Source organism: Babylonia areolata, chromosome 7 (assembly GCF_041734735.1).
Source record: "Babylonia areolata isolate BAREFJ2019XMU chromosome 7, ASM4173473v1, whole genome shotgun sequence".
In the NCBI taxonomy this organism is placed as follows: Eukaryota; Metazoa; Mollusca; class Gastropoda; order Neogastropoda; family Buccinidae; genus Babylonia; species Babylonia areolata.
Window position 1 is genome coordinate 3,814,450 of NC_134882.1, and position 22,650 is coordinate 3,837,099.

The following is a 22,650-nucleotide window of genomic DNA, read 5'->3' on the forward strand; positions in this document are numbered from 1 at the left end:
TTTCCAGACGGAATTGACAGTAGCAGGATTGACATGTCTGACTGATAAATTTTTGCATGGACAGTGTGTTGTCAAGGACAACACCGAGGTTCCTGACTGAACTGGAAAGAGGGATGGATGTACTGCCAAGTTTGATTGTGTCATTTATGATGGAAGACAGTTTTTGTTTAGTTCCTATGATCATTGCTTCAGTTTTGTCCACGTCCAATTGTAACTTATTTAGAGTCATCCAGTTTTGTATGTCCAGGAAGCAGTTGGATGTTTCTTGCAAGAGTGAAGATAATTTTTCAGGGGCATCACTCTTCTGGAGTTGAGTGTCATCAGCATAAGAATGATGACTGACATTATGGCAGTTGATAATTTCAGCGAGAGGAGCAGTGTACTGTGTGAAGAGCTCTGGGCCTAAAACAGATCCCTGTGGGACTGTGTTTGATTTTAACAGGTTCAGACTGGAAATTATTGATGATGACAGACTGGAAACGATAAGTGAGATAAGATTTGAACCAGTTTCGAACAGTGCCGTTGATACCAAATGTAAAATGAAGACGGGAAAGAAGGAGTGAATGGTCTATTGTGTCAAAGGCGGCTGACAAGTCGAGAAGAGTGAGAAGGGAAATTTTTCCGGAGTCGGACGCTAGCAGTAGATTATCCAGGATGTGGAGGAGAGTGGTTTTGGTGCTGTGGTCAGGGCGATGTGCAGACTGAAATGGGTAGATGAGATTGTTGAAACAAAGGTGGTTGTTGAGCTGCTTCAGGACAGGTTTTTCAAGGAGTTTGGACATGAATGAAAGATTAGAAACCAGTTGATAGTTTTTCAAAATGTTTGCGTCAAGGTTGGGTTTCTTCAGAAGAGGCTGGACGATTGCAGTTTTGAAAGTGGATGGAAAAGTTCTAGTGAGAAGGGATGAGTTGAAAATATTGGTGATTGTGGGGAGAAGCTGTAGGTAGATGTATGTAGGCGTGTATTTATGTGTTTGTTGTATACATGTGTGTGTGTGTAGTGTGTGTGGTCTTGTGCTTGTTGTGTGTGTGTGTGCATGTGTGTGTGTGTGTGTGTGTGTGTGTGTGTAGGTGTGTATTTGGTATTTGTGTGTTTGTTGTATTCATGTGCGTGTGTGTGAGTAGTGTGTGTGGTCTTGTGCTTGTTGTGTTTGTGTGTGTGTGTGTGTGTGTGTGTTCATGTGTTTGTTGTGTGATTGTGTGTGTGTTTATTTGCTTGTTGTGTGAGTGTGTGTGCTTATGTGTGTGTGTTTGTTGTTTGAGTGTGTGTGTGTGTTTGTGTCAGTGTGGATGCTGTGTGTGTAAGTGTGTGTGTGTGTATTTGTTGTGTGAGTGTGTGTGTTTATGTGTGTGTGCGTTCATTTTTTTCTTGTGTGTGTTTGTGTGTGTGTGTGTGTGTGTTGATTACACTGAGGTAAGAGCTGTCAGCTGATGACAATGATTGAACAGTTAGGTAAGAGCTGTCAGCTGATGAGAATGATTGAACACTGAGGTAAGAGCTGTCAGCTGATGACAATGATTGAACACTGAGGTAAGAGCTGTCAGCTGATGACAATGATATGAACACTGAGGTAAGAGCTGTAAGCTAGCTCCCCCCCCTCCCCCACACACCCTCCACCTCAATTTCTTTTTCTTCAATCAGTTAAAAGTATGTGTATGTGTGTTGTTGGACAGGATGCTGGAGCAAAAAAAAAAGGTAAAGTGTACCTGGAGCTGAGAGCCACCAACGGCAGCACCATTGGAGCAAAGAGATCCATGGTCAAAGAGGAGGTACAATACAGCCTCTGTGACTGTGCTTACCTCATTGTTGACTGATGAGTAGCTCACCTGGCCGGTTGGTTGGTTGGTCAGTCAGTACAGTGGTTGGTTTCAGCTACTGGGAAGGTAATCACTTCAGAATTGTAAAAAAAAAAAAAAAAAAAAAAAGTTAGAAAAAAAGCAGATAACAGAGCAGATGAATGGCATAACAGAACTGATTCAACAAGCAGATGAAAACACATTGGGTTCCAATCCATTTTTCCAAAGATGATATCTCTATTCAGAAAACATCAGGTGTCGGCAGAGCCATATGGGTGACTTTCAATTTACTGCAGATGCACCTTATGCACTGTATGCATTTTATCTGTGTCCTACTTAGGATTTGTTTGTAAACATAGGGTCCACCTTATTGCTGCAGTGCCTTGTAAGTCGAAAAGTATGGTGATGATTGAGAAGGAGACAGTGAGATTTGAGGAAACGTTCCGCTTAAGTTCAGCACATGGCATGTTATCAGTACAATGTTCCTGTGGAGTTCTTTCAGCAAGTGAAGATGATGGGGCCACAGTGGACAGCCTGAATGGAAGGGAGAGAACTGATACATGTGTTCTTCAGATCAAAGTCCTGTATTGGAAAGGCAAAAGGCAAAATTTTACTGTATAGGAAAGGCAAAGGACTGGAATGTCTTCGCACAATTATCTACAGTATAGGAAAGGCAGTTTTTCACAGGCAAGAAAATCAGGAAAAGGAAATAGAGCTGGATTGGTCTCACACAGCATGAACCTCCAAACATCATCACTCGACAACCATGAAGGGAGGAGAAAAGTAGACACAGAGAGGATGCACAGAGGACAAGATGGAAGCAGCTGAAGAAGAGAGTCCAGAGCCAAGTCAGCTGGTGGAGTGCTGTGGTGGCCCTGTGCTCCTCAAGGACCCCAAAGGAGTAACAACAGTAACTTGTCCATGAAAGAGTCAGGGAACATTTTCATCATCTTGGTAAAGCGTGTATTCATACATACTGGGGGGAAGCAGACTCTGAGTCGCTGTCCACTTCAGGGTAAAACAAATTGTGATGGTCATTCACTGGAACTGATTATTGATCAGCTGGGTGTGTGTAATAACCATGTTTTTAATCCTTCCTGTGCACTGCACTCTTGCAGGCCTCAGTGGTAGCAGTGAAAAAAAGGTTTATTTGGCACGGCAGAAATTCAGCAATGGAGGCACTGTGGCAGAAACAGGAGTTGGACTCCTGTTCCAGTGTTCACCAGTGATCAGGGTTTGAGGTCCTATTTCAGCATGTTGTGTCCATGGGAAAAGCACTTTACCCTGATTTTTCCCCACTCCACCCAGCTGAGAATTGGTACCTGACATTGGTTGGGAAAGGTTGAAACGACGGAAGGAGAGGATTGAGGCCCTGCCTTCCTGTGCCGAGCCCTGGGCAAAGTGGGTGTGAATTCATTGCCCTGCTGGCTGTAGAAGACAATGGGACCTTTAATCTTTTAACCTTTTCATGGGTCAGGAGAGACCAGTGCTTTCCACAGAACCGGTCAATACCCTTTTTCGTGCTGTGCAAAAAGAGCGACACATGAAGTAAAGAATGGGTCCTATTCAGCCCATGAAGCAAGGTGAGGGCTTTTAGGTTCCGTTTTGCTTACCTGCATGTCTTGGAGGCAGCCTTCTGGCAGTCTGAGAATCTCTTCATCAACTTCTACCTCAAAGATTTCCGTATGACCAGGGTTGACGGTTCCAAGGGGATTTCCTTTGTTGCGGCTAATACTGCCATCTCGGTTACATGGGCACTCATGCGAACCAGTAGGCATAGCCCTCCTCCATTTGCTTTAAATTCTGCATCAGTTTGACATGGTGCAGTATATGACAACAAAAGGAGGAATTTGTATTATATTCCATGTTTGGTGATACATATACTTAAAATGTCAAAATCTAATGCCCACCCATCCGTCCCCGTATCTCTGCCGTGGTTCTCAAGGGGCATTTTCTTGATGGCCATAGAATGATTCAGCGCTTGTAGCTTTTGTGCTTTGGTATGGCAAAGTGAGATGAATGGGGAAAAAAATTCTTTGCAATTATACAATTACAAACTTGTGGATAATATTACTTAATTTGGTTGGTATGTCAAGCTTTTGCAAGTTTCCCTAACCATAATTCTAACCCAGTAGAATCATCTATCTTGGAATTCTACGGCATGTGATTGATGAAAGCTAATGATCAGATCACTTATTTGCATTCAAACAAAATTGGATGAAGGTGGCTTTTTGCCAGAAAGAAAAGCAACATCAGAAGAGTCTGATTAACCTGGGAATCATATAGAGTCGTAAGTCTGGAATCAAGACTTTCTTCTTCCAAATTTAGCCTTGCATCATGAGGTCAGAAATGTTGTTTATGCAGGTGCATGAGGTGTGTCACACAGTGAGCTTTTGTGGCAGGGGAAGGATTTTCGAACTGTGGAGAGTTCCCTCACTGATCTGAACAGAGCAAACGAAGAATGTCCCTATAGAAACAAAGAGTATCTTAGGAAGGTGAGTTGCTTATCGCTTATCTGTGTGCCTGCCTCTGTGTGAGAGAGAGAGAGAGAGAGAGGTGTGTGTGTGTGTGTATTTGTTGACAGGCAACATTTTTGACTTGTATGTGGGAATAAACTGAGTGTGTAATCATCTGTTCTCGGTTGGCAGTGTGTCCATCTGTGTGTATGTGTGTGTGTGTCCATATGGTTTGTTGTGATGGCCCAGTGGTAATGTGCCCAACTAGGAAGCAAGTGTTCAATTTCCATGCATGGACCAGGATTGTTATCCCTACTCCCCTCTTCACATGACCTTGAATAGTGATCTGGGTGCTAGTCTTACAGATGTGATGATAAACCAAGCCCTGTGTGCAGCATGCACTAAGTAATAATGATAATAATAATAATAATGATAGTATTTATTTAGCTCTGAATCTTGTGCAGAGACAAATCTAAGTGCGTTCACACGCATGCATAACTCTAAAACTGAAGAAACTGAAGACAAGGAAGAGGCATGGGAGGGAGGCTATCTTGTGATGAGGTGGGTTTTAAGGCCAGACTTGAAAGAGCTGAGTGCGGAGACCTGACAAAACGAAAGAGGAAGTTCATTCCAGATGCAAGGTCCAGAGACAGAGAAAGAATGGCGTCCAACAGTGGAGTGTTTGAATCTGGGTATGCGTAAACAGTGGATCCGAAGTGGATCGTAGAGAGCGAGATGGAGTGTAGAGGTGAAGGCAGCCACAAAGAGAGGAAGTGGCAGATTTGTAAATACATTTATAAAATAGAGTGCTGATCTTGTACTTTATTTTGTGTGAGACAGGGAACCAATAGAGATGTTGCAAAATAAGAGTGATGTGCTCAGATCTTTTCTTTCTGAGGACGAGTCGGGCAGCAGTTTTGTATGTGCTGAAAGGACTGAATGGATGAACCAGGCAAACCAGACAATAGAGACTTACAGTAGTCACAGCGAGAGAAAATGAGAGAAATGACAAGTCTAGATGTTGCGTCAGTGGACAGATATTTCTGAATGGAACTGATGCGTTGCAATTGACAGTAGCAGGATTGACATATCTGATTGATCAATTTTTGCATGGGCATTGTGTTGTCAAGGACAACGCCAAGGTTCCTGACTGAGCTGGAAAGAGGGATGGATGTACTGCCAAGTTTGATTTTGTCAGCTGTGATGGAGGAGAGTTGTTGTTTAGTTCCTATGATTATTGCTTTGGTTTTGTCTGCATTCAATTGAAACTTATTTAGAGTCATCCAGTTTTGAATGTCCAGGAGGCATTCAGATGTTTCTTGCAAGAGCGAAGATAATTTTTCAGGGGTATCATTCTTCTAAAGTTGAGTGTCATCAGCATAGGAATGATTACTAATATTGTGGTGGTTGATAATTTCAGCAAGAGGAGCAGTGTTCAGTGTGAAGAGAACTGGGCCTAAAACAGATTCCTGTGGGACTCTGTGTTTGATTTTAACAGGTTCAGACTGGAAATTATTGACGATGACAGACTGGAAACGATAAGTGAGATAAGATTTGAACCAGTTGAGAACAGTGCTGTTGATGCCAAATGTAAAATGAAGATGGGAAAGAAGGATTGAATAGTCTATCGTGTCAAAGGCAGCTGACAAGTCAAGAAGAGTGAGAAGGGAAATTTTTCCTGAGTCGGACACTAGCAGTAGATTGTTCAGGATATGAAGGAGAGTGGTTTTGGTGCTGTGGTCAGCATGATATGCAGACTGAACAGGGTGAAGATTGTTGAAACAAAGGTGGTTGTTGAGCTGCTTCAGGACAGGTTTTTCAAGGAATTTGGACAGGAAATGAAGGTTAGAAACTGGTCGATAATTTTTCAAAACGTTCGCATCAAGGTTGGGTTTCTTCAGGAGAGGCTGGACGCTTGCAGTTTTGAAAGTGGATGGAAATGTTCCAGTAAGAAGGGATGAGTTGACAAATTGGTGATTGTGGGGAGAAGCTGTGAGACACACTGGGAAAAGACAGAGGCTGGTATAGGATCAAGTTCACAGGATTTTATTGTCATTTCTTTCATTTAAGTGCGTGTGAAAGAACCCATAGGCCAAGTCAATAAAAGTTTGCCCATAGCCAAATTCTGAACAAAAACCCACTTTCATGATAAAACAAACTCACTTGCAGACAGAAAAAAAGAAGAAAAATATAGTTTGTGCTGTAAATCTGTTGTGACAAAAAGTAGCAAGATACAATGTAATACACAATGTGTGTGTGTGTCTCTGTGCTCAGTTTTAAAATTCGCATTTTCTCAGAAACATCAAGCACACATTAGCACACCCATCTTCCCAAATTCAATATGTGCACATGCACAAGCACACACACACACACACACACAACACATAACACACATGTGCATGCATGTATATACATGCACACTTTCACATATACACAAACACACATATAGAAATAATATTGAGTATTATAAAATCACTTCGGTTGTAAACTACAGACCTGGATGTTGTTACTTTTTTTTTCCAGAGCAGAAGGCAGAGAAACAAACACAGATAAACAAAAAATGACAGAGTTTCAACCACAGAGACAAGCAGAGATCAGCATGTTCAGTCCATTTTGGTGAACATACACTTGCAGACATTCAAACACATATTCTGAAGATACCATAGCCCTTGTCAGTGTTCCAGAAGTATTTATCATGAGGCATCCATAAACTTGTCACTGCTGTTATTGTTCCAGAAGTATTTATCATGAGGCATCCATAAACTTGTCACTGCTGTTATTGTTCCAGAAGTATTTATCATGAGGCATCCATAAACTTGTCACTGCTGTTATTGTTCCAGAAGTATTTATCATGAGGCATCCATAAACTTGTCACTGATCTTATTTGAGATGAAGGGCTTAATTCTTTTTTTTAGGGGAAACTGACAGTTGTAATTGCAGTGTAAAACACATGACTTTTAACAGATGTTTGGATATCTGGGCGTGTCAAATGCTGTCCTGGGGAACGTAATCTTCTGCTACCAAGATGAGTCACTGTGGATGTTCAGTGAGGACTCCAGCGTCAAAGAGAGGTTAGGTGCCATCTTCGGTATCACGCGCTACAACACCGTCTTGGACTCCATTAGTGAGCTGAAGAAGAAGCAGGTAGTTGGACATATGGGAAACTGTGTTTATTTGCTTTTTTGTTTGGTTTCTTGTTTTTCTGGGGTTTGGGGGTTTTTTCTCTTGGTACTTTTTGACATTCCCCTCAGTGCCATCGCCTGCCCGTCATGGAGTGGTGGCCAAGTGGTAACAGGTCTGTCTTGAAAGGAAGGAAATGTGAGAACATGGGATCAAATCCCACACTCTCCAGTATTTTCTCCCTCTCCTGTGGACCTGGAGTGAGGTCTGGATGCTAGTCATTCAGATGAGACAATGAACTGAGGTGCCGTGTGTAGCATGCACTTAGCTCATATGGAGCACTTAGTGCACGTGGAAGAATCCACAGCAACAAAAGGGTTGGCCCGGGCAAAATTCTGAAGAAATATCCACATTGATAGGAAAACAAATACACCTGCAGGCAGGAAAAAAGAGGCCAAATTCCAAAGAAATATCCACATTGATAGGAAAACAAATACACCTGCAGGCAGGAAAAAAGTGGCCAAATTCTGAAGAAATATTCATATGCAGGTAGGAAAAAAGAGGCCAAATTCTGAAGAAATATCCACATTGATAGGAAAACAAATACACCTGCAGGAAGGAAAAAAGAGGCCAAATTCCAAAGAAATATCCACATTGATAGGAAAACAAATACACCTGCAGGCAGGAAAAAAGTGGCCAAATTCTGAAGAAATATTCATATGCAGGTAGGAAAAAAGAGGCCAAATTCTGAAGAAATATTCACATTGATAGGAAAACAAATACACCTGCAGGCAGGAAAAAAGAGGCCAAATTCTGAAGAAATATTCACATTGATAGGAAAAGAAATACACCTGCAGGCAGGAAAAAAGAGGCCAAATTCTGAAGAAATATCCACATTGATAGGAAAACAAATACACCTGCAGGCAGGAAAAAAAAGAAAGAAAAGGGGTGGTGGCGCTGCACATTGCAGTGATGTGCTCTCCTTGGTGAGAGCAGCCCAGAAACTTGTGACAAGGAGTAATGCAGTACAATACAAAACCACACCCACATTACTGTGGTCCAGTCCCTCTGCCAGGACTCCACAGGGAGCTGTCCATGCTGTCTGCCCGGAGATGTATGCAGCAGCTAAATGTTCAAAATACTCCCCATGAGGATGCTGGGAGTCTTTCAGTGTAAAGAGCATCCCCGCCTTCTGAAACGTCTGTGCTAGAAATTTTCCTCATATCTGTTGCTCTCTTTGTTTCTGCCTTTTTTCTTTCTTCACTGTTGTCTGGGTATTTTGGCTTCCCAGTCCATTCCTGTGTGATATTGTAAATACCGGGACGGACACTAGCTGTCCATTCTGGAGTTTTATTTGCCTTTGTGGCCTTTATATATCGCTGTGGGGATTTGTTTATTTGTTGTTGTTATTTTTGGTTTTTTTAACACAGTTTTGTAATCTTAGGATGATAAATTAAGGGTAAAGGCTACAGTCCAGTCTTCTTTGGCTTAATGAGCTGAAAGGTTAGAATAATATGTCATGAACTGTGTTATTTTGTTGGTTTTTTTGTTTTGTTTTGTTTTGTTCAGGAGTGACAGTTTTTTGTTCAGCGCAGTTGAAATTGTATCTAATGGGGCAGATCTGATATGGCCTCGTGCTGTCAGCTGGACAATAAGCCACGTCAAATGCTGAAAATAACTTTTTTAAAGATTGACTGGATACATCCCAATCCCTATATTGTTTTACTGGTCAGAAATTATCGAACTCAAGAGCTGTTACAGAAAGTAACAATGGTGTTATTGTTCTGTTTTAACAGGGCAATAATTTGGAATTGTACAAAGAGGAAAATGTCCGTTTGAAGAAACGCAAAGATGAAGCTGTTGAGGTTGGTATATCAGGAATTGATGTTTGCTGCCATGAATAATACTTTAAAAATAGAGTTGCCCATGCAGAAGCCTAGATTAAGTTATTCATGTATAATGAGGCAGTTACCCTTGCTTGTTTCAGTGATTCATGTAGAGTATAATGTCTCTGACTTGAGTGAATAGACTGTAGATGAATTAAGCAACCCACCATTTGTGTATTAGACTTACACGGTTGGTACAGGATTGATTTTACTTTCTGAAGGTCATAAGTTTGAATCTTAAGTGTCAGGGGCTATGGCCAAGTGGTTACACTGAAGTTTTGTTTCATGAGTCTTTGAGGTCCATGGTTTGAATCCTTACAACACTTGATGATTTAAGGATTTGTTGTTGTTTTTTTCTCCCACATCAACATACCAGGTGTGGATGTGCCAGTGCTCAAACTAAACCACTTCCCCACTTGTGCATATGTTATGTGCGGACAATAAAATATGTTTGTTGAGGAACACCTGATCCATGTCAGTGCTTAGTGGTTGCTTTTAAAAGGTGACACAGGCACACATGTGAAAGAAACAGACGTATTTGGGAAAGAGAAACATATGTGAAAGAAACAGATCATGTGAAACAGGCACATATGTGAAAGAAACAGACACATGTGGGGAAAAACACACATGTGAAAGAAACAGACACATACATAAAGAAACAGACATGTGAAAGAAACAGGCACACATGTGAAAGAAACAGACATGTGAAAGAAACAGGCACACATGTGAAAGAAACAGACACATATGTAAAAGAAACAGACATGTGAATGAAACAGGCACACATGTGAAAGAAACAGACACATATGTAAAAGAAACAGACATGTGAATGAAACAGGCACACATGTGAGAGAAACAGGGACACATGTGAAACAGGCACACGTGTGAAAGAAACAGATACATGTGTGAAAGAAACACACACACACACACACACACACACACACACACACACACACACACATGTGACAATTCACTGAAATAGAAACACACAACATGTTACAACCCACTCAAAGGGAAACAAGCACATGTGACAACCCACTCAAAGAGACTTCAGTTCACATACATTACCAGGATTTTCTCCCCTTCCATTGGACCTTGAGTGGTGCTCAGGACTCCAGTGATGTGGATTAGATGAGTAACTGAGGTCCCATTTGTTGCATGCACTTAGTGCATGAAAAAGAACCTAGGGCAACAAGAGAGTTTTTTTTTTTTTTTTTTTTTTTTAACATTTTTTTTAATTCCATTTTGGTAGGTTGACATTTTACAACAACAACAGCATCTTAATGGACATTTATAAAGAAGAAAAAAACAAACAAAGAACAAAAAACAAACAAACAAACACCATAAATACTTTGATAGAAACAGCCAAGCAGCTGGATTATACACTGGTTGGTTATCATCATGGAGTATTATCATTCATTTCTTAAAGATCTTACACAAGCTGTCAAGGAATACAAACTGTCAAGTATCTTAGAACACGTTTACGGAAAGTGAACACCTCAATCATTTCTTATGAATATCAATAAAAAGAAAATAAATATGGATGGTTATTTTTCGTTAATCATGAACAGGTTAATAATCATTTGTGATCAATAATTTGTAAGGCAGCCATCTGGCAGAGAAAATGGTATGGTTAAAGTTAATATATGCATTATATTCTTCAATTCTATATCGAGTTTTTAATTTGTTCAAAAAAACTGATATTTGTGGAAAGCTGTCTTCAATTTTACATAAATATAAGTAATACTTTGCAAACAATATTATAAAACACAAAACAGCATCAGTTGTTATTGTCACATCATGTCCAAATAGCACAAGTGATTCTGTTAACTTTAAATTTCCTGCGTTTACACATCTCTCTTTTATCAAGTCCGTTAAAGCGTTCCAAAACATTTGCACATAATTACATTTCCAAAAAGCATGATCAATACTGTCTTTGTGTTCTCTACAAAAACTACAGTTGTTATTATCCGTAACACCAATTTCTTTCAAAACAATTTTTGTACATAAACATCGGTGTATTATTTTCAGCTGAAACCATTTCAGCTTTACATCAACTATCTTGTGTGCATGCATAAAACAAGATTTCCAGTTATGATGCATCAAAAGCTTTAAGTCCCATTTCTCACAACATTTTGGTTTCATATCATTTTCAATCAACACATCATAATATGAGCCTTTAGAAACAGAAAACAAGTGTTTGAAGCAGAGCGAAGTATTTGTGTGTCTGTTGCTATCCACATGAATATTATGCTTTTTAACTAATTCGTTTATTGTTGATTTATATCCAGCATAAGTAAGGAAATCAATGTGCAAATCATATTTTTCTTTGAAGCGTATATATGAAAAAACTTTACCATCATCATCAAAAAACTGTGCAAGACAATACACATCATGATTACTGAGCAGTCTGGATATAATACACCTTTTACCAATTTGAACACGATTGTTATAACACAATGGCTCTGCAAGCAGTTCTGCTGAGTTTTTTGGTTCACATTTATAAAAGAAAATCTTATAACTTTCAAACACATTTGTCCAGAACTGGGTATATTTGGCAAAATTTAAGATAAACTCTGGACCATATTTATCAATAGCTGGCCATTGGGGGAAGTTACACAACAAGAGGTGCTTCCACTTGTGATTTGAATTTTCAGCTTTATGAATCCAGGAAAGCTTTAAAGATAAGGCAAACAATTTAACATCAGGAAGACCGATGCCACCATTTTTTACACTTTTATGAGCAGTTTTATGGCTAATTTTATCTGGTTTATTGTTCCAAACAAACTTATAACAAATATGTTGACATGTATTAAAAAAAAAGTATCCGGTGGGTTTGGCAAAAGCAACCACAGATGAGTCAGTTTGGAAAGAATAACAGATTTCAGAATTGCTACTCTGCCTAGAGGCGTTAACTGGCGTTTTACCCATATCTTATACAAATATCTTATTTCTGCTAATCTCTCTGAATAGTTTATAGTTACACATTCTTTTAAATCATTAGTAAACCAAATCCCTAAAATTCGGAATCTTGTAGGATTCCAGTCCATACCTAAATGTTCCATATAACGCGTCTTAGAATTCTTTTTGCTCCCTAACCAAATAGCACTAGTTTTGCTTGAATTCAAATACAGACCTGAGACACAGCCAAATTTATCAAGAGTTGTAACACAACATTCAAAAGATTTCCTATCCCCAGCAAGTAGAAATTCTGTATCATCAGCATATTGGGTCAGTTTATTCTCAACATCGTTAATTTTTATTCCTCGGATATCCGAATTTTCCCTTACCATTATAGCTAATATTTCTACACACATTACAAATAAATAAGGTGATATAGGGTCTCCTTGTCTGCAACCTCTCTTAACTTCAAACCAGTCAGAGACCTGACCATTCACAATCACACATGACTTAATATTTGTGTAAAATACACTAATCCATCTACACATATTTTCTTTGAACCCAAATGCCTTTAACACTTTAAACATGAAATCCCAATTTATTGAGTCAAAAGCCTTTTCGAAATCTATGTTCAGTAATAAACCAGGTAGATTATGTTTATCTAAGTAAGCTATGATATCATATATCAACCTCAAATTATCTCCAATGTATCTATTTCTAATAAACCCTGTTTGATCTTCATTAATGATGTTAGGTAATACTGGTTTCAAGCGGTTAGCAATACAAGATGACCCAATTTTATAAACTACATTTAAAAGAGAAATGGGTCTCCAATTTTTCAAATATTGTCTTGGCTTATCACCTTTGGGGATACACGTAATCACTCCTTCCTTTTGCACAGAAGACATTTCTCCTTTCCTGAAACTAGCATTAAGTGCCCTAACAACAAATATTCCTATTTTCTTCCAAAAGACTTTAAAAAATTCTGCACTAAAGCCATCTGTACCTGGACTCTTATTATTTTTCATATTTCTAATAACTTGTGCCGCTTCCTCCATTGTAATCATACCTTCTAAATCGCTTGCTTCTGACTCATTCAAACATGGAATATAATTCACTAAATTTTCAATTTCACAATGTTCCACCCCAACATTCACATATAAAGATCTATAAAAAATTATGTACTTCATTTAAGATATCCTTTTGATTTGTTAGAACATTGTCGTATTGATCAATAATTTTGGCTATGTGTTTACTAACATAATGACGTTTTTCTAAATTACAAAAATATTTACTAACTTTCTCTCCCTCAGCTATCCATATAGCTCTAGACCTTAATAATACCCCTTCCATCCGCTTCTCTCGAATATCTTGTAATTGTTTTTGTTTAATTTCTAGAACTTTAATATCTTCTTTATTTTTATTTTGATATTTATCTAAGTTACAGATGTCTCCTTCTAACTGTCTTTCTTCTTCTATCATTTTTTTCTTTTTCATTGAAGCATAAGAAATTGTTCTCGATCGTATTTTCGTTAAAAGAAAGTCAAGAAAAATGTCATCAGGAACAGAGAACACCAGTTCATCATCCGGTGTGTCATCAGAATACATATTAATAGCATTTTCTTTTTTAACATTATTTATTTCCATATTTATTTCATCCACATATGTTTTATCCTTTAGAAGAGATGTATTTAATTTCCAAAACGTATTGCGCTTTACATTCTCGCTGAATTTAAGTTTCAACGAAATGGCTGAATGATCTGTTCTGTACCCATATTCTATGTCTGCATCATCTATCAAGGATACTACAGTGTCTGAGATCAAAAAGAAATCTAATCTAGCCTGTTGGAAAGGATTAGTTCTCCAAGTATAACGAGGGCAGTCTGGGTTTAATTCACGCCAGATGTCATTCAGATCTAAATTTTCTATCATGTTTTCAACGACTACTTTTGCTTTTGGATTATTTACATGTTTATAATTATGGTAATCTATTGTTGGGTTAAGAACTAAATTGAAATCCCCAGCTATTATAACATTCTCTACATTATTTTCACTTATTTTTTGTTTTAAATTCACATAAAAATCAGGATCATCTTTATTTGGTCCATATACATTAACAAAGAGGAAATTAATTTTTTGTATCTCAACAAGTAGAATAATGAAATTCCCTGAACTATCAGTTATTGTCCGTTTCACTTTAAATTCGAAATTATTGTTAAACATTATTGCGACCCCTCTTGCATTCGACGTATAGCTTGAAAAATAGCAAGTATATCCCCATTCTGCTGAAACATTTTTCTCCATCTTTTCTTCAAAATGCGTATCCTGTAAAAAATAAATAGAGTACTTCTTATTTCTCAAGTAATGGAAAATATCACGTCTTTTGTGTGAACTATTCAGACCTTGACAATTAACTGATACAATGGATATATTACCATTCATGTTTGTCCATAAAGAAGTATGACAAATATATGCATCCAACCCAACGAAAGAAATTATCCAAATACACCATGCTTGGCAGTACAAACCCCAAAATGCACATGGACATGTTTATACAGATAACATGAAAAGTCTTTGAAGTTGTGAAAATTATAGTTATATATATGGTCGAAAGACCCCAAAACATAGTACATATATCTATGAAAACAGTGACAATAATAATAATTTTTTTTAAAAGCAAGCAAAATAAACTGGACTGTCGCTCGCGAGCGGAAGTGCAGTCCCTATGGCTCTTTTTGTCTTATAAATTATATACCGGGATTCTAAAATGATATGTGTGTGTGTGTGCGTGCGTGTGTGTGTGTGTGCGTGCGTGCATGTGTGTGCGCGCGCACATGCGCGTCTGTGCTGGTGTATGTGGAGAGAGAGAGAGAGAGAGCGCAACAAGAGAGTTGTCCTTGGCAAAATTTCAAAGTAAATTCCACTCTAATGTGCATGTGTTTGAATGTGTACGCTTTTCCCAAGTCTGGAACTCTGCTAGACCTTTACATTTACAGTAGCCAAATTTTATTTAAAAAAAATAGATAAAGAAAGAAAGAAAGAAAGAAAACGTTCTAAAGGTAAGAGGTAACTAAAGAGGAATTGCTAGTTTCAGTTTAACGCTTTCATTGCTATGCCTATTTCATGCTCAGTGACAACTATTGGCCAAGGGACGTTTTGGTCACAAAGAAGTGGTATGGGGATAGCCCTGATCACCACCATGTCCTTTCATTATTTGTGACCTTTGAACATCCGTAACCATCTTTTCTTCAAATAAAGTGTTCTGTCCATGAAATGTATTGTAAGGTCTTGGTTTCAGTGGTACTTTACTAAACAGCATGATTGCTGCTCAGTTCATGTGCAACATTTTCTTTTTTATTTCTTGCCCAGCACATTGCACCCCGCCCCCCCCCCCCCCCACCACACACACACACACACACACACACACACACACACACCCCTCCCAACTCCCCCCACCCCCTTTTTTTTCATTTGTCGTTGTCCAGTGATTTTTTCAGGTATTTGGTTTTGGATGGAAAGCCCAGTGAGAATGGGTGCATGACAGGTTCTGCAGTATTGGTAGTTTGTAACAGTTGTGTTGTTGATCATATGGCGTGTGGAGAAAGTCACAGGGAATATGATGATGATTGATAAAATTCCTCGCGTGTCTGATACAGTTAGTTCAACAGGTCGCATCACTTGAGAACTCAGCCAGTGGCACACATCTTTTACAGAAGGAGAAAGACTTGGCCGAAAAGAAGAGGGAGCGGGATCAAATTGAAAAAGTGATCAAGAACTGGGAGAAGGAGGAGAAGGAAAAGACAAACAGTCTTTCAGATATTCAGATGCGTATCAAAAAAGAGGAAAAACTGCAGGAAAAGATTGGTGAGTATGATGGCTCACCTAGGTAGCAAATCCAATGAATTCCTTTTGAATGTCATATACTGACTGTATGAGACCAGTGCAAGTTAGTGGGAACTTTGCTCTTTTGGCCTGATGTCTGTGATGTTTGAATGTTTTTTGTTTGTTTTTTTTGTTTGTTTGTTTTTTTTTTTTACAACTTAAGAGTTTTGAACATGTAAGGATTTGAGCTTTGAGAAAAAACCCTGAATAAGTGGTCAACATCATCATCATTATTATGATGATTAGTATTACCATTAGTATTATTATTATTGCTTTTATTATTATTGTTGGTATAATTATTTATTATCATTTCCAGCTATCGTTGTTATTGCTATCATTATTATTGCTATTTCCAGCCATTGTGTAAGTGGATGTGAATGGCACTATTTTCAGATGAGGCCAGGAAAGAAAAAGAGGATTTGGAGAAAGACATTAAGGGCATTTTGAAGAGGCTGGATCAGCGGGAGTTGGAAGGTGAGCATGTGTTTTGGGTTCATGTCAGAACTGGGCTGTTTCAACTCTGACTGATGCAGGGATGGCGGTGCTGACATAAAGATGGCACATGCAGCTTGCATCTGTCACCCATGAAAGGACTCAGGGCCAGAAAAGAGAGGTCTCTGTGGCAACAGCGTGTAGAAAATCCACAATGAAAGGGAAGAGAAGAAAGAGGGGTTTGGGGGTGAAGGAGTGGTACAGCTGTATGCAGGGGTGTGCTCTTCCCTGGGAGAGAATTCACACAGAGAAATGTGTTTCTCATAGGAATATGGTGCAGTGCAGTACAACACAATTCCAGTTTCAAGGAGCTGTCAAAGCGTGCAGGCTGATCCACATATGCTGTCAGCAAAAAAAAAAAAAGAAAAAGAAAAAAAAAAGTAGATGCCTGACCTTCACATAAGCCATATGTGCTGATCAAACCTGAAGAGCCTACCATACTTTTGTGTAAAATTTTAACCCCTAGGCTGCCTGCATGACGAGATAACTCGTCATGGCAAGCATGTATGCTTCGCTGCCTGCATGACGAGATAACTCGTCATCGAAATATTCTGACTTTTCCCTGCTTTGCATTCAGTTCGTTGACAAAAATGCTGGTAGCTTTAGTTTGGGGAATCTTTCTGGATTCTATTCATAGCTAGAAACACCATCTGCGTCATAAGGCAGTCCTTTATTTGAACGTTTTGGTTGGGTTACTGGCCGCAGTCTTTGCCTGGCTCCTCTCCTCGCTCGCTCAACAAAATGTCGGACTGACTCCGTGCTCAAGACATGCGCTCGTGGCGAACTAAATCAATCAAGATTACTTTCTTTAGCTAATGCTCAGAAAGAATTGGAGCATAAATTCGAAGGAGAAGACAGTGGTGAACATTTATAGGACGATTTGATAGAAAATAAAGGGAGCAATCAAGAGAGTGGCCAAGATACAACTATCAGTGAGTGATGCAGGCTGTTCAACTCTAGCAGACGAATTTTTAGCAGGGCACCGTATGAGCTATTTTCTTGGCACTCAGCCAACGCGGTCTGATGAAGTGACGGTGTGAGAGGGGTGAAGAGGAGGGGGGTGGAGACTGAGGGGGCGTGGCCTCACATCCATATTATCACTTGCAGAAGTCACAATGCATCTATTTCTTTTTCAGTTTTTTTATATTGTGGTTGTTCTAGTATGATTTTGTGTGTGCAGATATCCATTTGTCCAGAAAGTGATATTTTTGTGCAAATTACCAGACTAATGTTTGTAATGAACAAGTTGAAAATGTGACAAAAAACAAAACACAGATTTCAAAACAACAGCATGTCACTTAAAATGCATAAAATGGGAAAACATCATGTGTTTTGTATTCTTTATTCATTTCCCTTTCAGAAAATATATACTTTTATGGGTCTTTCTCCAATAACAAAGAGCACAGAATTTTTTGAAAATTTATACCCGTTTTTTGTGAAAAAACCCTGGCAAATAGATTTCACTTAAATTTTATTTTCCTGGCAGCGAAAGGGTTAAGATAAAATGGGGGAAAAAAACAACAAATATATATATGTGTGTGTGTGTGTGTGTGAGTTGGAGCACACGAAAACCCACAGTCACAGTCAGCTATTCTTAGCTATGCACAAAAACATGTTACCAGAATCAAAATAATGAAAATCAAGATTTTTTCTTTTACACATTTTGTGTGTGTATATATATATATATATATATATATATATATATATATATGTGTGTGTGTGTGTGTGTGTGTGATAGAAACTGACCAAAAAAAACATACAAGTGAAAACAGGAAAATATGATAAGATTAGATATGTACAAGGTTAACAATAAAGAAAAACATACGTGTATAATAGAAATTGACAAAATAAACATCTATAAATAAATGATAGAAATGACAAAATAAACATGCAAGTGAAAACATGGAAATATAGTCAAATGAGATGTGTACAAGGTTAATGACAGAAAACAAATATATATGATAGAAATTTGCAAAATACACATAGATAAATGAGTGATAGAAATTGACAAAACAAACATACAAGTGAAAACATGAAACTATGTAAAGAGAGAGATGTTCAAGGGAAAAAACAGAACTGATTTCTCTGCCTGAAATTCAGGCTGTTCTCCCCAGAAAGAGCACATCACCTTAATGCATCGCCACCATTTTTTTCTGTGAGCGAGTGTGTTTGTTTTACTGTCAAAGTTGATTTTTCTACAGTATTTTGCCAAGGACAACCCTTTGTTGCAGTGAGCTCTTTAATGTGCCCTAAGAGCATGCTGCATACTAGACCTTGGTTTACCGTCGAATCAAAAAAACTTTATAGTACAGTAGTTAATGAAAAAAGAACGAAACAGGGATGCACACCCTGTGATTACAATCCCAAAAGCCAGGACCCTGACTGTACCCGCTGTGGTAACATGTCCACCAAGGAAGTGAGAGAATCTGAGGGCACGGGATCAAATCCTAGTCGCCAGACTTTTCTTCCCCCGACTAAACCTTGAGTGGTGGTCTGGATGTCAGTCATTTGGATGAAACATTATATCAAGATTCCAAGTGCAACATGCACTTAACGCACGCAAAAGATCCCATAGCATCAAAAGGGTTGTCCCTGGAAAATTTCTGTAGAAAAATCGACTTTGACAATAAAAGAGATACACTTGCAAACCGAAAAAAAGGGGTTACGCTGCACTGTGGTGATGCACTGACCCTGAGGAGAGCAGGCCGCATGTCACACAGAAAAATCTGTTGTGACACAATGTAATACAAACTACTGTGCAATGCTTGACAACCTTACCCACTTACAACATACCGAACAATTTGTTGGAGGAAAAAAAGGGTCTTAGTTTTTGAGACAGGTTTTCAAACGTGAATCACTGACTTTGCTATCTCAGGCCATTTCACAGGGCAGGCTGTACACAATCAGCATGAAATGCTCGTTGCAGGCTCAACAAAGCAGCTGGAAAAGGATCAGAAAGAGTTTGACAGTGAAATGAAGAAACTAAAGGACAGTCTGACTGAGGTGAGTGCCTCGGAAGAGCAGACTGGTATGTGTGCACAGATGGGAGTGCAGAGTGCTGAGGTGTAGGTGGGGCTGGGGTGGGATTGTGTGTGTGTGTGAGGGGTGTGTGGGATTACATGTGTGTGGCAGGGGGTGTGGAACTGTGGGGGTGGGACTGTGTGTATGAGGGGGGTGTGGTACTGTGTGTGTGTGTGAGGGGTGAGTGGGACTATGTGTGTGAGGGGTGAGTGGAACTATGTGTGTGAGGGGGATGTGGGACTCTGTGTGTGTGTGAGGGGTGTGTGACTGTGTGTGAGGGGTGTGTGGGACTATGTGTGTGTGTGTGACGGGAGTGTGGGACTGTGTGTGTGTGAGGGGGGTGTGGGACTGTCTGAGTGTGAGAGAGGTGAGTGGGACTATGTGTGTGAGAGGGTTGTGGGACTGTGTGTGTGAGAGGGGGGTGTGGGACTGTGTGTCTGTGTAAGGGACTGTGGGACTCTGTGTGTGTGTGAGGGGGGATGTGGGACTGTGTGTGTGAGGGGGGTGTGGGACTCTGTGTGTGTGAGGGGGGTGTGGGACTGTGTGTGTGAGGGGGGTGTGGGACTCTGTGTGTGTGTGAGAGGGGGGTGTGGGACTGTGTGTGTGTGTGTGAGGGGGTGGGTGCGACTATGTGTGTGTGTGAGGGGTGGTGTGGGACTGTGTGAGAAGGGGGGGAGGGAGGGGGTGGAACTCTGTGTGTGTGTGTGTGTGCGTGTGAGGGGTGTGTGCGACTATGTGTGTGGGAGGGGTGTGTGGGACTATGTGTGTGTGAGAGGGGGGTGTGGGACTGTGTGTGTGTGAAAGGGGTGTGGGACTATGTGTGTGTGTGGCGGGGGTGTGTGGGACTGTGTGTGTGAGAGGGGGGTATGGGACTATGTGTGTGTGGGGGGGAGGGGGTGAAACTGTGTGTGTGAGGGGGAGAGAGGGGGGTGGAACTCTGTGTGTGTGTGAGCGGCGTGTGGGACTATATGTGTGTGTGTGCGTGAGGGGTGTGTGTGTGTGCGTGAGGGGTGTGTGACTGTGTGTGAGGGGTGTGTGGGACTATGTGTGTGTGTGTGAGAGGTGTGTGGGACTATGTGTGTGTGTGTGACGAGAGTGTGGGACTGTGTGTGTGTGTGAGGGGTGAGTGGGACTGTGTGTGTGTGAGAGGGGTGAGTGGGACTGTGTGTGTGTGTGAGGGGGGTGTGGGACTGTGTGTGTGTGAGAGGGGTGTGTGTGTGTGAGGGGTGTGTGGGACTGTGTGTGTGTGAGAGAGGGGGGTGTGGGACTGTGTGTGTTTGTGTGTGTGTGAGGGGTGTGGGACTGTGAGGAGTGTGTGAGGGGGGGGGGGGACTGTGTGTGTGTGAGGGGTGTGGGACTGTGAGGAGTGTGTGAGGGGGGGGGGGGGACTGTGTGTGTGTGAGGGAGTTGTGGGACTGTGTGTGTGTGAGGGGTGTGTGTGTGAAAGGGGTGTTGGACTATGTGTGTGTGTGAGGGGTGTGTGGGATCTGTGTATGTGAAAGGGGTGTGGGACTATGTGTGTGTGGGGGGGATGTGGGACTATGTGTGTGAAAGGGGTGTGGGACTATGTGTGTGTGTGTGTGTGGGGGGGGGGTGAAACTGTGTGTGTGAGGGGGAGAGAGGGGGATGGAACTGTGTGTGTGTGAGGGGTGTGTGGAACTATGTGTGTGTGAGGGGTGTGTGGGACTGTGTGTGTGTGTGAGGGGTGTGTGGAACTCTGTGTGTGTGTGAGGGGTGTGTGGAACTCTGTGTGTGAGGGATGTGTGGAACTCTGTGTGTGTGTGTGAGGGGGGTGTGGAGCTGTGTTTGTGTGAGGGGTGTGTGGGACTGTGTGTGTGTGTGTGTGAGAGGTGTGTGGGATTGTGTGTGTGTGTATGTGAGGGGTGTGTGGGACTGTGTGTGTGTGTGTGAGGGGGGTGTGGGATTGTGTGTGTGAGGGGTGTGTGGAACTGTGTGTGTCTGTGAGGGGGGTGTGAAACTGTGCAGGGGAAGTGGGACTGTGTGAGGGGGTGTGGGACAATGTGTGTGAGGGGGATTTGGGATTGTGTAAGGGTGGGGGTGTTGTGTGTGTGTGAGGGGGTTGTGGGTCTGTGTGTAGGGGGCAGGGGAGGGGTGGAATTGTGTGTGTGTGTGTAAGGGTGATGTGGGATGTGGGGCGGAGGTGAGGGTGTAGGACTGCGTGTTCGTGATGTGGGATTATAGAAAAAAGAAAGAAAGAAGATTGACCCTCCAGACGGGGCTGTACAAAAGGACGTGATGAACATGATGTGCAGTGTAAACAGCGCACCTTAAAGCAGAGCCAGGAACAACAGAAGCTGGAAAAGAGGAGATCAGAACTGTTGGTTGATGTAGGAAAACAGCAGCAAGCAAAGGAGGTGAGTGTTCTGATCAGGTGGAGTTAGCTGTTTGCCTGTGCAGATAAAGGGGAGTTTGCAGCTCAAGTTTGTTGTTTTTTTCTGTTCAATTGTGAATCGAACCAGGTGCTTCCAAACGTTTTATTATGAACACCCTGTGACAACTTAAAAAAGAAATATGCAACATGAAAAAAAAGTAAAAATGATGCAAGTGAACAGATTTGCACATCATTTCTGTTCACTACGACGTGTCTAAATCTCCCTTGTGCGGTGCTGTCACCTGCAGTTATTATTATCATTATTGTCATCATTAGTAGTTGTAGTAGAAGTTTCAGTCGTAGTAGCATTAGCAGCAGCAGTATGATGTTTTTATAGAGGTGCTTACCTTTTTGCCTGTATGTCACAGTTCTATATTTGAGTTCACATTTTGATCCAGAAATGAACTGGACTTAGAAGTGAATGTTGATGCTATGTTTGTACAATTTTTTCCTCACCTCTATGAAACAGTATTATAACTAATACCCGTCAGAAGCAGGATTTTTTTTTCCTGCCCTTCTGCATGCATGGTCTGCAACTCCAATGTTCTCTCACATCTGTGAGGGCTTTCACATGTATGACTGTTACCTCACCATTTAGAGTCAACCATGCTCTAGGGTGTGTATGCTGGATGTGTGCATCTGTAAAATTTGTGTTTGTCTTGAGAACATTCCAGTTTTTGTTGTTTACTTTTCAGTTATTTGGGAA

General features: G+C 40.7%; 1 protein-coding gene across 1 annotated transcript in view; it reads left to right on the plus strand.

The window, feature by feature from the left end:
* LOC143283664 (uncharacterized) overlaps nt 1-22,650 on the plus strand; it is an 86,055-nt gene that overhangs the window by 9,397 nt on the left and 54,008 nt on the right. The window contains exons 4-11 of the mRNA XM_076589880.1: nt 1,675-1,770; nt 4,200-4,292; nt 7,218-7,397; nt 9,170-9,238; nt 15,871-16,021; nt 16,433-16,513; nt 19,458-19,534; nt 21,826-21,927. Of these exons, the coding sequence (XP_076445995.1) occupies nt 1,675-1,770; nt 4,200-4,292; nt 7,218-7,397; nt 9,170-9,238; nt 15,871-16,021; nt 16,433-16,513; nt 19,458-19,534; nt 21,826-21,927 (849 nt within the window). The remainder of the gene's footprint in view (nt 1-1,674; nt 1,771-4,199; nt 4,293-7,217; nt 7,398-9,169; nt 9,239-15,870; nt 16,022-16,432; nt 16,514-19,457; nt 19,535-21,825; nt 21,928-22,650) is intronic.